Source organism: Chiloscyllium punctatum, chromosome 23 (genome assembly GCF_047496795.1).
Source record: "Chiloscyllium punctatum isolate Juve2018m chromosome 23, sChiPun1.3, whole genome shotgun sequence".
Taxonomy (NCBI): Eukaryota; Metazoa; Chordata; class Chondrichthyes; order Orectolobiformes; family Hemiscylliidae; genus Chiloscyllium; species Chiloscyllium punctatum.
In genome coordinates this window covers 75,027,402-75,042,536 of record NC_092761.1, presented here as the reverse complement: position 1 = coordinate 75,042,536, position 15,135 = coordinate 75,027,402, and the positions used below count along the sequence as shown (strand labels likewise).

General features: G+C 40.0%; 1 protein-coding gene across 18 annotated transcripts in view; it reads right to left on the bottom strand.

Annotated features, from left to right (window-relative positions):
- ncam1a (neural cell adhesion molecule 1a) overlaps nt 1-15,135 on the bottom strand; it is a 497,275-nt gene that overhangs the window by 108,358 nt on the left and 373,782 nt on the right. For all 18 annotated transcript variants that reach the window (XM_072593194.1, XM_072593195.1, XM_072593196.1 and 15 more), the window contains 3 exons: nt 10,223-10,373; nt 5,097-5,281; nt 4,021-4,117 (listed from right to left, as the gene is read on the bottom strand). In XM_072593194.1, the coding sequence (XP_072449295.1) occupies nt 4,021-4,117; nt 5,097-5,281; nt 10,223-10,373 (433 nt within the window). The remainder of the gene's footprint in view (nt 1-4,020; nt 4,118-5,096; nt 5,282-10,222; nt 10,374-15,135) is intronic.

Here is a 15,135-nt window from a genome sequence, read left to right as displayed (position 1 = left end):
GGTTCATTCCTTCTTTTGGGAAGGTGATTTATCCACCTTCAGATCTTCAAGCTCCCCTAGCACCTTCTCCTTAGTGATGGCCTTGCCACTCACCCCTCTACCCTGATTCTCTTGAAGTTCTAGTGTACAGCCTTTGGTTCCCAATGTGAAAACTGATGCAAAGTTCCTACTGAGTTCCTCTGCTATTTCTTCATTCCTGAGATCTCTCCAGCCTCATTTTCTAGCAGTTCAATGTCCAGTCTTGCATCTGTCTAATATTTTATTCATCTAAAAAAACTCTTGCAATCTTCTTTTGTATTACTAGCTAGCATACACACATATTTCATCATCTTCCCACTTATTGCTTTTTTATTTGTCCTCTGCTAGTTTTTAAAGGCTTCCCAAACGTCTGGCTTTCCACTATTCTTCACCACATTGTGAGCTTTTTCTTTTGCTTTGACGCTGTCCCTGACTTCTCGTTAGCCATGGTTGACTTGTCCTCCGCTAATATGTTGCTTCTTCTTTGGAATAAATTTTTGTTGTGCTTTCCAAATCGTCCCCAGAAACTCCTGTGTTTGCTGCTTCACCATCTTCCCTAATAGGCTCCCCTTCCAAATCAGCTCTGGCCAGTTCCTCCCTCATGTCTTTGTAGTTACTTTTACTCAAGAGTTACAGACAGAAGGCAGGACAATGGGGTTGAGAAACATATCAACCATGATTGAATGGTGGAGGGTACCCAATGGGCTAAATAGCCTAATTCTGTTCCGACATCTTATGGTCGAACCGTAATAGCATTACATCTGATTCAAGCTTCTCCTTCTCAAGCTGCAGGGTGAATTCTATTCTATTTTGGTAATGGCAAGATATATAGTATTAGAGTTGCACTCAATATCTTGGTGGCACGGCGGTTAGCACTGCTGCCTCACAGCACCAGGGTCCCAGGTTCGATTCCAGCCTCGGGTGACTGTCTGTGTGGGAGTTTGCGCATTCGCTCCATGTCTACATGGGTTTCCTCTGGGTGCTCCGGTTTCCTCCCACAGTCACAAAGATGTGCAGGTCAGGTGAATTGGCCATGCTAAACTGCCCATAATGTTAGGTGCATTAGTCAGAGGGAGATGGGTCTAGGTGGGTTACTCTTCGGAGGGTCAGTGTGGGCTGGTTGGGCTGAAGGGCCTGTTTCCACACTGTAGGGAATCTAATCTAATCTAATATTGTCAAAAATCTCAAATGGAGTGAGATTTTGGCTTATGTAGTATTCCAACTCTGCACTACATGGCGTGGTCTTCACATCCTGCTCTAAATAACACCACTGAGCAATCTGAGGTTGACTAAGGGCTACCTGTAGGTGAGCGTGCCACCCTCTCCATGGGGACATATCCTCTGAAGCAGTATAAAGATGGTTCAGAGTACAGAAGAAGCATTTATGTCTAAGTCTGCTAGACTGTTAATCAGACTGTGAATATTCCCATTGTTTACACTAAGGTGAAGATACTGTAATATCCTCAACTCCAATCCAAAGGAAGTGACAACTATAAAGAAATCACTCCCTTCACAGGGATGGAGTGTTGCTACTGGTTAAATACTTAGACATGAGACAAATCCTTTAAAAAGATAAAGGGTATATTTTCTTCCATTGATTAATTTCCGTGAAAGAGATTTTGGTAAGACCACGTTCGATTTGTGCAAAAGGGAGAAAAATCTATTCCTTGATACTTATTACTGACAAACCAGTTGTTCACTTGAATATGCCTCATTTATTCTCATTCGCTATAGGTAAGAGCAAGGAATAAGTAAATCTCTATACAGAAATCTGAAGATAGCATTCACAAATATTATTGCTTTATCGACTACAGCGCAACATGCTGAACATCAAAGTAATGGTTCATCTATTGACAGCGCTTGCAATAGTTAAGCTTCAGTGGTCTTACTGCTGACAAGCAATTTTTCTTCCTGATGTGATTTAGTATGTCTGGTTACTTTACAGGCATTTGTGTGTTGTGTGAAATCTCCCTGCATAAACGGGGGCTCTGTAGCAGTGCAGACACTTGCAACAGAAAATAAACATCTTGCTTCAATCCCTGCTGAGTCCATTCTAAACAAGCTCTTGCCTAATGCAGATGCATCTTATCTGCTTGCATGCTGTTTAATATTTAAACAAACTGAATGCTACCTTATGTGCTTAGAAAGTTTGCATCCTTTAATTAAACAAAGGATACACAGGGGAATGAGTTCTCCACTGTAGATGACAAGTGCTGTTCATCTGGGCAGTCATTTGATAACAACATTCAATTGCCAGGAGACTGGATCCATTTCTGCATCAAATTATCATTTTCCAATTCCATATATTTTTAAAAAGATTTCTTGCACCCTCATGTAAGCTTTATTGCACTGCAAAAAAAAACTCTCCTCCCACTTCCCTGTGTCCTAAACATATATTTTGTTTTGCTTATTTTCATCCTCAGTTAGTTATATACTCATTTAGTGTAAGCAGAAACCTGGCCTGACCATACACAAGTAATATCTGTGCTACAGGACTGCTGAGCAGTCCAATCGTCTCCAACATCAGAGAAAGTAACTGTTCCCCCTCCCTTGACATTCAGGAGCGTTATCGTTGCTGAATCCCTCACTAGTAACATCCTGAGGGGGTTAAAATTGAACTGGACAAGCAATTCAAGTACTGTGGCCATAAGAGCAGATCAAGATCTAGGGATTCTGCAGAGAAAAACACACGTCCTGACTCCGCAGAACATGTCCACTATCCACAGGACACAACTTCGGGATATCATGGAATACTCTCCATTTGCCTGGATGGGTCCATCTCCAATATTCAAGCAGCTTGCGTTATGGACTAGGCCAGACTTTTCAAAATATTTTAAAGCAGGTAGCCCAGACCGTAACTTTGCTATTTATTTAGCTAGGTGTATAGTGAGTATTCCCGGTATAAATCAGTTGGGCCGACTGCCAAGTTTTAAACAAACAAAATTCATTTACAAAATTACAGAATGTAACGCAAAGAACAGAGAACAGAATACTGGATAACTTATCCTATCCAAATCTGACTTAATGATGCTGTGCTGAAAATACTTGCAACAGTCCCAATACACACATCCCTTAGCACAAACAGTGAACAATGGCACAGGTAACTTACAGTTTGAAATCATAAGGGCAGAAGGACAGCGAAAAGGCTTCCAGTTTCCCCTGTGACTCTTACTCAACTCACTCCTAAACTGAACTAAACTGCACAGCCAGAGACCTGGCCACACCCCCTTGACGACACCAGTTTTTCAAAAGACCTTTCAAGCTTTTGGCGTGAAGCAATCTCTGTTAGAGTAAACAACAATGCCCCAGTGAACTATTCAAACTTCAGACACGATGGAGCCTGGCCAATTAACCCCCCTCTGAAAAAAACACTCAAGGGCAAAGTAACCTTTACCAGACCAACACTGTGACATATGAAACCATCTCAGACAAAGATGCCTGCCTGATTGGCAACAAATCAAATAACACTGAGGTCTTGCAGCACTAATCTATTGCCAATATATAGCATTTACAAGATGCACTGCAGAAATTCACTGAGGCATCTTAGACAATACCGTCCAATTCACAACCACCACCCTGAAGTATAAATTCAGCAGATTCTGTGGAGCACCATCACATGCAAGCTCCTTTTCAAGCCACTCACCATTCTGAATTTCTATAGTTGATAACTGAATCCATTAAAGAGGGTCCAGACAACCAGCAATCAAGTTAATCTCACCAAACTGGACAGTTCCAGGAGTGATCTGACTTTGAGTTGACACGGTATACAAGCCAGAACATAAAGACATCGTCTCCATGCAATGTGTTCTGAAACATGATCCCATGCATCAAACATACTTACTCACCAAGGGCACTGCACACCACATACCAGAACTACAAATTCTCGCTGCACACTACTCATACTTCACTTCAAATGAGGTATTGTGGAGAAGTGTAGTAAAAATACAGTAACAATGGTTGTAATTTCTCTGAACAACATAAAGCTGCAAAGCTAATACTCACCAGCTTGCACGAGGATAAATTCTTTAGATTCTACACCTACACGGTTGCTCGCTGTGCAGTTGTATGGGCCAAAGTCGTTCTCTGAATCAGGTGTGACCTACAGGAAGGATATGCAACCACACGTCAGTTATCATCAGTTTAAAAAAGTGAGAGTTGATCCATGACCTTTTAAAGCTTACTTCTCATCTCTTGAAAACATGCATGGGATAGCAAATGATTGTTTAACTTTTCAAGGCATGGCATCTCAGAATTTGTTCCCCCCAATGGATGGTTTGAACAGGATAAGATACAGAATGAGGTATCTCAGGCCCAATAACCATAAACCACACTCTGGCTGTGCTACATAATTGCTGACACTCCATAATCTACAGGTCTCCACTGGGGTTTTCTGGATTAAATAAGATAAAAAACTTTGGATGTGAGACAAAAGCAGAAAGTCCACATTTGGCAGCACCTGTAAAGATTAAAACAGCCGTTTGTGTCTGTCCAGTTCAGTGAACCATCATCAGAACTAAAAGCAGCTGGACAATTTTAAACTCTGTTTTTATCGTGATACAGATGCTACCAGACCCTGAGTTTCTCCAACACTGTTTATTCTGGATAGAGCGATCTGTGAACACTGTAGAGCCAAATGGTGACTTCAGTAACTTCCTGAATTTCGCATATTGCTAACTGATCATATAACGGCAAATTAAAATGGTGAAGTAGGGCCTTCAGGACAATGTGCCCATGTTGTGCTATCCATGGAAAGTTAGATGGATGTGAAAACTGATCTGTAAAGAGAGTATTTGAGTCTGTTTCTCCTCGATTTGTCAAAGGGTTAGAGCCACCCAACTTTTCATGAAAATTAACCAAAAGGAAAATGCATATTCCCAAACATTATGATCTGATTCTTTTAGTAATCAGTGAAATGCCACAAAACCATACATTTTGTTTAAAACACACACTTAGTACACTTTCTGATGAATCATGTAAACAGCATCTTCTGGTACATCTAATTTCACAGAAAATCTGTTTCATTAATTTTGAATATGAAGTGGCAATCCTACAATGAAGGCCACCTGTTTATTTCTTACCTGAAGGTAGTTGGTGGATCGTGTGCTGTAGATCTTAATGCTGCTGTAGTTGGAGCTTGGTAATTGCTGTCCATCTCTAAACCAGGTAACAAGAGCAACAGGGTGAGCCAGAACCTCACAGGTAATATTCACAGCGTTACCCTCCCAGGTGTAGACAGTCACTGTGCCTTGTAGCTTTGGAGCATCTGAGAATGAGAAAAGCACATTCTTTATCACCTAAAAAAAACTGAAGAATTTCCTAAAATTTAAAATAAAACAAAATGATAAATCGACTTATTCTGCTCCCAATGATGATTCTGAAAATGAAAGGGTGAGGAAGGGATTGGAAATCTACTCATGGACAACACAGCAAGATGTCTGCTCAATTTGCATTGTCTGGATGGTCTTTTTTTTAATCATCTTGCAGAGATCTTATGAAAATCAAAACTATTTGAATAATAAGGCCATATGGGAGCCTGCCCTTGACTAGGTTGAAGCCAGTTAGAGATCCAGCTGCGTCTTCTATTAAAAAGACTTACCGACAACACTGACATGGCCCAGATCATTACTGGGGTCTTACCTTTCATCTCCTTCCAGGAAAGGATATGAATTCTTAGCATTAGCAAAATACCACCCTCTAGTTGCTTCTGAGTGGAAAAGACCTACAGGTCAGTGAAGAGGGAGCACAAAAGGGGGAGGGAGACAGCATGACGGAGCGAGGGAGGGTGTGCAACAGAGTGAACGGGAAGGAGCGCAGGAGGGACATTGGGAGGAAGTGTGGGAGAGAGTCGGAAACAGGGGAATGGGGGGAGAAAGGGGGTAGAGAAAGAGGAGAGAGGGAAAGGGGGACAGAGAAAGAGAGGGAGATAAGCAAGAGAAACAGAGTGGGAAGCGAGAGAAAGAAAGGGGCAAGTGAGAGAGGGGAGAAGGGGGTGGGGAGGAGGGGTTGGACTTGCATAACCTGTCAGCTAAGCACCTGCTTCTAACCAAAGTCCCTGACTTTCATGACCTCAACAGTCATGTAACTTGTGATCAAATACATTTTACATACACAGAACAGAAGTATGGTACACAATGATGGTTAGCTTTAATTTATAGATCCCAGACCCATGCTCAGTGCATTATGACACACTGCCACCTCCAGCTCTGGCATTGATAGCAATGGGCAGCTGCTAGCATCAATGATTGACTAACAGCTCTTAGTTTTCTTGCTGTACTTCTGCTGTTAGGAGCCCTCAATCACAAGGGAAATCGGACGGTGACCACTTCCTGTCTGAAAGACACTTGACTCCATTGGGCCTCTCCATGGCAATGGTGGAGATTCTCCTCTTTTTCTCCGACTGGTGTGACAGAGTATAATTTTAAGGCAGCAAAACCACTAAGGCTAGATTTGAACATTATTTTTATGCTCGTTGAGTTCTTAGGACGTGGAAAATATCTGGACAGAATCAGTCATGGAAACCAAAAAACATAAGAGGTCATTAAGTGGACCAGGTGGATTAGCTAAAATGCATTTTTGATTGGATTGTGTGCACCGGGTATGAATTTGATCCACGGAATATTGCTACAAAGCAATTCATTCAAAATTGACAATGTGCAGTTGTGCATGAGATGCATGTTGCATAGAGTTATTGGGCATTAATCATTTAGTAACCTACAGTTTACATTTAGTGACATCATTATTACACAAACCTAAGTTCTCTTTCCAATGTAAAATTATGCTGCATATTTTCAGATTGGACATGGTTATCATAGTCATTAACCTCTAATCGATATTGTATCATCTCTGTTAAACTATAAGGTCAAAATTAAACTTAAAATAAATTATTGATAATGTGATTGAAAATTAACATTCATAGGTCATAAAGCCGTATGGAACTGTCATGTAATGTTTGACCAAATACATTTTGTATAGACAGTACATAAATCTGGTATACAATGTTGGTTAGCTTTCATTAATAGAACTTAAATCTTGACAGCTTATTCATTGGATGCGAGCAATAAGATGGACTCACAAGGCTTATCAAATAGCCCTTCAGTAATACAGAACTTGAGTTCTGTGGAAAAAAGATACATTTCGTCAAAGTGTACATCTTGCACTCATCAGAATATTTCACAGGAATTCCAATTTGTGAATTTCAATGCTGATGTGATGTCAAGTATGTACGTCCGAAAGACTGGCAGAATGTCTCAAACAGCGTGTCCCTTTGGTTATTCGCAATAAGCAAGACACTGACTGTATCTAACCAGCCCAAGCTTGCAAAACCCCCAACATTCTGCCCAACGTTAGATATGATTCTGCAACTAGACATTTGCTGGATAATCCTGAAATTAAACTGAATCAATTTAGGATCATCAGTCAGGTTTATGGCATGACACTCTTGCATGTACTGGAAGCTGCATAGATTAACAAATAGGCCCTGCCCTTTGCAGACAGAAAGAACAATAAATGCATAGAACCTCTTACAACTCAACAAGTGAGGTTACAGCCATTTGTCATTCACTCCTCATGTTACTGCCTTGAGCAGTCAACCTGTCTGCTACAAACAGTCAATCAGCATTAATGCCTGCATTCTCATGGTAACACCTCTAGATTCCACTCGCCAACCGACCTACACTCTCCTTTCCTGCAGTTTAAATGTTGATTTTCCCCTTGAATCGGTATTCTTGTGAATTGTCCTGATGAGTGCAACATGAAAAGCTTTGATAAAATTGAGCAATACTCAATGCTCAACTTCTTTTTACAAATTGATAAGCATGAAAAATATTGTTCCCTTTCGAATGACACTGAAAATAAAATCCTGTTCTTACTAATGATTTCAACATTGCAGACACTTGCGAATATATAAGTGAAATACGAGGCTTCTTGTTGCCTAGTGGCCGTGAACGTCGACCTTCTGGCAAGGCTTAGTCCCACCCTGCCATGGAGCGAAGTCACAATGTGCCCAAATAGTTTGATTAAAAAAAACTTAATAGTCCAAGCACTTTAAACAGCCAAATCCTAATGGTACCTCTTCTATTTGATCATTGGGTTGTATGGTGAAATGATCATTTTCTGAACAAGAAAATTACCTGAATCATGCAGAAATTAGGAAAATAAGTAACCTCCTCAATCAGTGTTGATACTTATAATTAAGAGTTTTTTTTAGTCTAAATTAACTATTTTAAAAAAATAATTAACTACAAAAAATGTTGAGACCATTGAGTGGAAACATAGCTGATTAATTAAAACAAATTTAAGGCACAAAGAACTGGAGGAAGGGTAGCTGGGGATGTGAAAGGTAGATGAAAGAGAAGGGGGAGATGGTGATAGGTCAGAGAGAAGGGTGGGGTAGGTAAGTGGCAAGAAAGATGGACAGGTAGGACAGTTCAAGTGGGCGGTGCTGAGTTGGAAGGTTGGATCTGGGATAAGGTGGGGGGAGGGGGATGAGGAAACTGGTGAAATCAACATTGATCCCGTGCGGCTGGAGGGTCCCCAGGCTGACCACACTTTTCAATCCACATTAACAATGCCCATTAAGGATTTCATAGTCAATGAGTTCCACCTGGGTCCAATCACTACATAATCTGAACTTCAAAAAGCTTAACATTAAGACAATACTCCTGATTTTAATTGAATTTTATTTTGGGATCTTGAGGTTGAAGAATTATGTGATTTTTTTTGTTGTACAGAGAATGGAACAACAAAGATGAGATAGCTTGTACCCAACCTTATAGATGTTGATCCCACCATTAAATACTAGGCTATATTTAAGTGTTGTGCATGCATGCATAAAATCAGCATTTGGTTTCATGAATGTGCAATTTGACAGAAGTTGCAACTGCTCAGAGAGCCCCCTTGTCTTCTTTGTTCAGTGACTCCTCCAGTCACCAATGTTAAGCAGGTGGAATTTTCTATTAAAGGATAATTCCAATGGAGACCAGAGAAGTAAGGGCGGCACAGTGGAACAGTGGTTAGCACTGCTGCTTCACAGCACTGGACACCTGGGTTCAATTCCCGCCTCAGGCGACTGACTGTGTGGAGTTTGCATGTTCTCCCTGTGTCTGTGTGGGTTTCCTCTGGGTGCTCCAGTTTCCTCCCACAGTCACAAAGATGTGCAGGTCAGGTGAATTGGCCATGCTAAATTGCCCGTAGTGTTAGATGAGGGATAAATGTAGGGGTATGGGTGGGTGGCGGGTTGGTGTGGACTTATTGGGCCGAAGGGCCTGTTTCCACACTGTAATCTAATAAAAAAAAATGGGAGTGTTTCTCCAATTTTCAGGCAGTAGGCACAAAGTTGAAATTGTTGCTTGGGTGACTTGTTTTTCTGCTAAATGATGCTCACAGAATTAGCATCCATTGAGCTCTGGTTCAGTTTCAATCCAGTTATGTCACAGCACATCCACATAACAATCACTGTTAATGTCATAATGAGCAGGAGTTCCTATCTCAGGAAGAAATCAAGAACCAAATCCAAGTGCTTTGCTAAAGGGTAATCACTCAGATTGCAAACAAAGACACTGCCATTCACACCTGTAAGAGTTATATTGGCTAAAACCACGTGGAATCTATCACAAGGCATCTTGTGTGCTGTTGATGGACATGGAAATATTAAATCTGACTTTCTCGCTGCACAGATGCTGTCAGACTTGATGTGCAGTAACTTTTTTTTTAAGATTAGATTAGATTACTTACAGTGTGGAAATAGGACCTTCGGCCCAACAAGTCCACACCAACCCTCCGAAGAGCGACCCACCCAGACCCACTCCCCTACATTTACCCCTTCATCTAACACTCTGGGCAATTTAGCATGGCCAATTCACCTAACCTACATTTGTGCTACATTCCCCTGAAAATCCATCACCCCCTACCTTCTTGGTGTCAGATTTCCAGCATCAGCAGCATTTTAATTTTTCTTAATCTCTGATCTTTGTCCCAAAACTGTGACAGTAAACATATAAGAGCACAGAGAGAAACTGGGAATGGGTTTTTGACCAGTAAAGAAAAAAAAAGTGCTATTATAAGATATAATATATTTTTGAAAGATTAAAAGTATTGTCCCCTGGAATCAAGTTCACACTCTTGTTCGGTGTCAAAACAACTCCTCAATAATTAATGAAAACAAAGACTAACTAGTGGAAATTCAAATTGCATTAAGTTTACTTACACTGTACTTCCAAGTACATTGACTCAGAGTCCTGGCCAATTGAATTCTTCGCCTTGCAGATATATTCTCCAGAATCTGTATGCTGAATGTCCTTGAGAGTCAAGGAAGAAACTCTAGCATGGCTTTGAACTTCAATTCTTCCATCCATGGTCTGTCAGGTAAGAAGGTGAAGTAGAAGTTAGAGAAATTCTTTTCTGATTGAAGTAGTGAATATAACAGGTTAGAAACAGAAACTAATGCAATCAAATAGCATGATTTTACTTTTTTTAAAAAAGGTTTCTTGACAATAAATATATTATAAAAGAGCCCTTGCTTGTAAAATAATGAAGTGATATTGATTTGTGGTCTTTTACAATGTATCTTTTAAGTTGCATAATACAGGTAAAGGTAGCACTTCTCGAATATTTGGCATAAAACATTAAATCCTATTTCATTTAGTCTAGATATGTATACATGTTTGAAAACACAAAGATTTCTTGAGTTGCTGTTGATGGTGAAGTCAGAGGATATGCATTTTTATAAGAACAGATGTAACGTGATGAAATTTTAATTAAGAATATCAATAAGTACCAGTAATCTGTTTCTCTCCGGACAGAATCTAACAGTAAAGGAAGATTTCAGCTGACTACTCTAAAACTCACTGGACTTGTCAGCACATATTCTGCCAAGGAAATATTTTGTTCCACTTGTCAATTTTAACTAGTGTGGTTAGGAGTATTTGACTATTTAACTAATTGATGTGATAAATAGTTTAAAAATATACATTCTTTTTGGTCTGGCACAACATAGGCATTTAGGTAAGAATTAGTATCTGCTCGGAATGTCTTACATATTCTCCTTTCAGGCGAAGTCTCGAAACATGTATTCTGCCTTTTGTATGTCTTTACAACTTTATAAGGTTTGATGTTTTAAATGCATGTCTTGACATCACTATCTTGAAACCTCTGGGCTGGATTTTCAAATTGGGTCAGGAGCTTGACATTTGAGATCCCAAAACCATATGGTGCACTTTATAATGGCTCTCTCATGTGATCTATTCAATGCTACCTCCACCGCACATATACACAGACACACACAATTTCTGCTGAGCCCACTATCTAGCTCTGCTTCCCCCAATGTTGACTGAAAATACTCATCAAAATGAGAAAGGAGGCAATCGCCAACGTCCAGCCTCAACTGGCTGTTGAATATCAAGTGGCAGGCAGTTGATTGGTCCTCCGGGCCGCCCTCATTGTAAACAGTTTGACACAGGCACAGAACAGTGGCTAACTGCTCACCCACCTTTAATCCAGACCTGTCACTAATTACAAAATTTCCTGGATCACCATCCCAGTGGGAGATTTTATAACATTATCCTTCATACATTTCTTTCTCCCACTCCGTCATATGCAAGTGTCCATCACTCAATCTTTAATTTCTCACTTAGCACATTGCAGGCTCTTCCTTTGAAATAGAAATATCATTCCTGTCAAAACACACCTCGAAGAAAGCTTAAGAGTTCATGTTTTCAAGCCATTTGAAGAAAATTAATTGCACATTTTAGGATAAACTAGAGCAACATCCTTCCCTCTAACATCAGTATCCAGTTTCAGGACAATGAGTAGATGTGTATGCGGGTGTGAGACAGCAAGAGAGAATGAGTTGGTACATGGAAGACAGAAAGAAACTTATGATACTAAAAGAGTGCGTGAATGCAAAAGACAAATGAGTGAGAGATAAAGTGAAACAGAGAGAGAGTGTGTGTGTGACAGAGAGGGACTGCATGCAAGTGAAAGAGTACATGTGCAAGAGTGGTAGAGTGTCAGTGTGTGAAAGAGAGCAAGTATGTGTCAGCATGTGAGAGAAAGTGTGCGTGAGCATGACAGAGCGCGAGAGCAAGCAAATCAGTTATATAGAGGTGTGGGGTAAAAAAAGAACATGTGCTTGACCACACTTGATCTGGGCTTAAATTATTCAAGTGTTTTTATGTTAACCAACAGTTTTCGGGCAGGAAAGGGAAAATGCACAACATAAAAGCAGCTCAGTTAGCTACTATGTACCTCATCCATGTGATCATCACAATGACAAAAGCCCAGGAATAAATCATTTGTCTACCCAGTAAACCAGAGTCAGTGAAAACAGAAACATCAAAATGTAAAGAGGAGGAAAATAGTAACATAACAATTCTGAAGCACCATTCGCATTGCCAAAGATATTTCAGAACTTTCCAAATACAGGATATCTAATGCCATTTTTTATCATTTAAAAACTTTTACAGAAAACACATTAGTCATGTAAATTCAAAACATTTTCTTGCTAATGCACCAGGCTATATTACACTTAATTTGTGAAATTGCAGGATTTTTATTACTGCATATTTTATTTAATAACATATCTAGTACTGTCTGTATATAGTTAATAAGATGATTGATTGTTGTTACTGCTGCACTTCCTTAGTTACTGAGGGTGCTTGATGCTTATAAAACTAATAATATGTATGTACTGTATTTGTATCTAAAATGTGCACATGTACATCAGATATCTTGTTCTCTTGTTACAAATTCCATCCTTCTCCCTAGTCACTTTCTCAGGCAGAAACAAAGTGTGTGCAAGTTGGAACATCTCTTTAAAGTCACAATCCTATATCCCCTTCATAACAATGACTGCCTGCCACCAAAAGCTAATTTTGCCAATGTTTCAGCCTATCAGTTTTTGAAACATTAATTTGTTGCGCACAGATTCAACTAAGTCAGTGCTCTATTGGCCAGCCCTCTGTTCTCCACAGCACTGGGCTTGTCCATAACGTTGATCAAGTCCTGCTCATCACAGATGCGGGACAGGTTATGTTCCAATTTAGCAACCACTGACACTTCTGCCATCTTTGCACTGAAAAATAAAATGATAGCATCTGAATCTTCAAACTGGCCAGGAAAATGTCAGAGCTGGAATCCAGGATAAGATAGGGAATTTAGTTATGTTTGAAAATGTTGTAATAGATTTTCACCTAAAACTCCTGTGCCTGACAGGGTGCAGTTGCTCGGTTTGATATCTCTGCCAATGGCCATCCTGCCCTGTGAATGCCAGGACTTAAAGGTGAGCCCAAGGAGTGACTTAATTAATGTGCCATTTAACAATGAGGCAACTTCACACATGCTTCATGGTGGAGAGCACCACATTCTGATGGTTAACTAAGAAAAGGCATGACGTTTGCGGCACATTATGCTTCCCACAATTTATGTTAGTGCTCAGCTGAGGTGTACCAATGGTACGGAACTACAGGGCATACTGTAAGGTTAGAGAGGAAAGATTTAAAAGGGACCTAAGGGCAATGTTTTCTCACAGACGGAGGTGCTTGTATGGAATGAACTGCTTGAAGAAGTGGTGGAGGCTGGTACCATCTGATGATGGAGCGATGCTCCAAAAGCAAGTGTGCTTCCAATTAAACCTGTTGGACTATAACCTGGTGTTGTGTGATTTTTAACATTTACAAGCGTCTGGATGGGTATGTGAATGGAAGAATTTAGAGGGATATGGGCCAAATGCTGGCAAATGGGACTGGATTAATTTAGGATAACTGGTCGACGTGTATGAGTTGGTCTGAGGGTCTGTTTTTGTGCTGCACATCTGTATGACTCTAAGAGACATCATGGTGCCCACTGGATACTGAAGCAAATTCAAGATGGATTGCATGGCACTGCACTCTGTTAGACGAATTTCAAACAGTGAATGAAAAATCCCAAGTAATGAATTTTCTATGAAACTAATTTACACTGCATCTCTTAATTATCTAGGGCTGCAAAACAAGCTACTGCATCAAGATATAAATATATATTGGACAACACGGTTGAACAGATAGGCAGAAGACACCTGACTACACTAAGTATTGATTCTTTCAAACTGAAATGACAACAAAGGAATTGACAGAGCAGAGAAACTTAAGGTCCTGAACAATAGCCTGCCATCTAACATTGGTTCAATTGTTCTGGACTTAATAGTCGCCACAACATCAACATCACTACATCAACAACAGGTGCAACAACAAAGGCATGTGACCACTCCTATATGAAGTATAATGTGAACAAAATCACCAAATGAATGTACAACCTGAAATGTTAAATGGAAAGCTCCTTTCATAAGTCCGACTTACTCCTTCATTGGCTGATGTAACAAGACGTTCTGTAGTTGCATTGATGTATGGGTAATTTGGACTCTCACAGAAGCAGAATGTGAATTCATCACCTCCAATCATCATCACTCCGTTAAACTTAACGTCAGAACACTTGAAGAAAGCATTAATTTTCCTAGGCACCACTATATTCAAATTGGCACAAGACGACAGGCATAAATCAGAAACGAAATCCTCTCTTGAAAAAAAAAAGTGACTCATGTCTATATATAAAAGCCATCACCAGCAACATGTTTAATGTAGACTGGCGAGGTCAAGCTACACCACTGCATGTTTGCTTCTAAAGCAATTATGGCACCTTTCGTAATCCATAGTATGCAAGGTACCTTGGGATAGAACCCAAATGTAAATCTTTATGAATTAAAATCATGCAATATTGTATCATACAATTGACACAATGTTCATCACAATCATGTCCATTACATTTGCCCAGTTAGCAACCTCTGAACTCCTGCAGTTGGCTAATAACTCGACATAAATTTGCAAGGAATTTATTTCCTATACTTCAATTTTCTCGTTCCCAGTTAGGTGAGTATTTCTTTGTTGGAAAGTTCAAGACTGTTTTCTGCACTTGCAACTCCTTTCTCCCTTTTCAGGTGCCTTTCTCCTTATATGTCCCTTTAAACACGCTATCCCACCCACCTCCATTGCAGATTCTCTCTTCCATTGTGCAGTTCCATTACTTAACCACCCTTTGCAAATCTCGTCACATCTAACATTTCACAAATGCTTCATCTTTAAAGGTTAA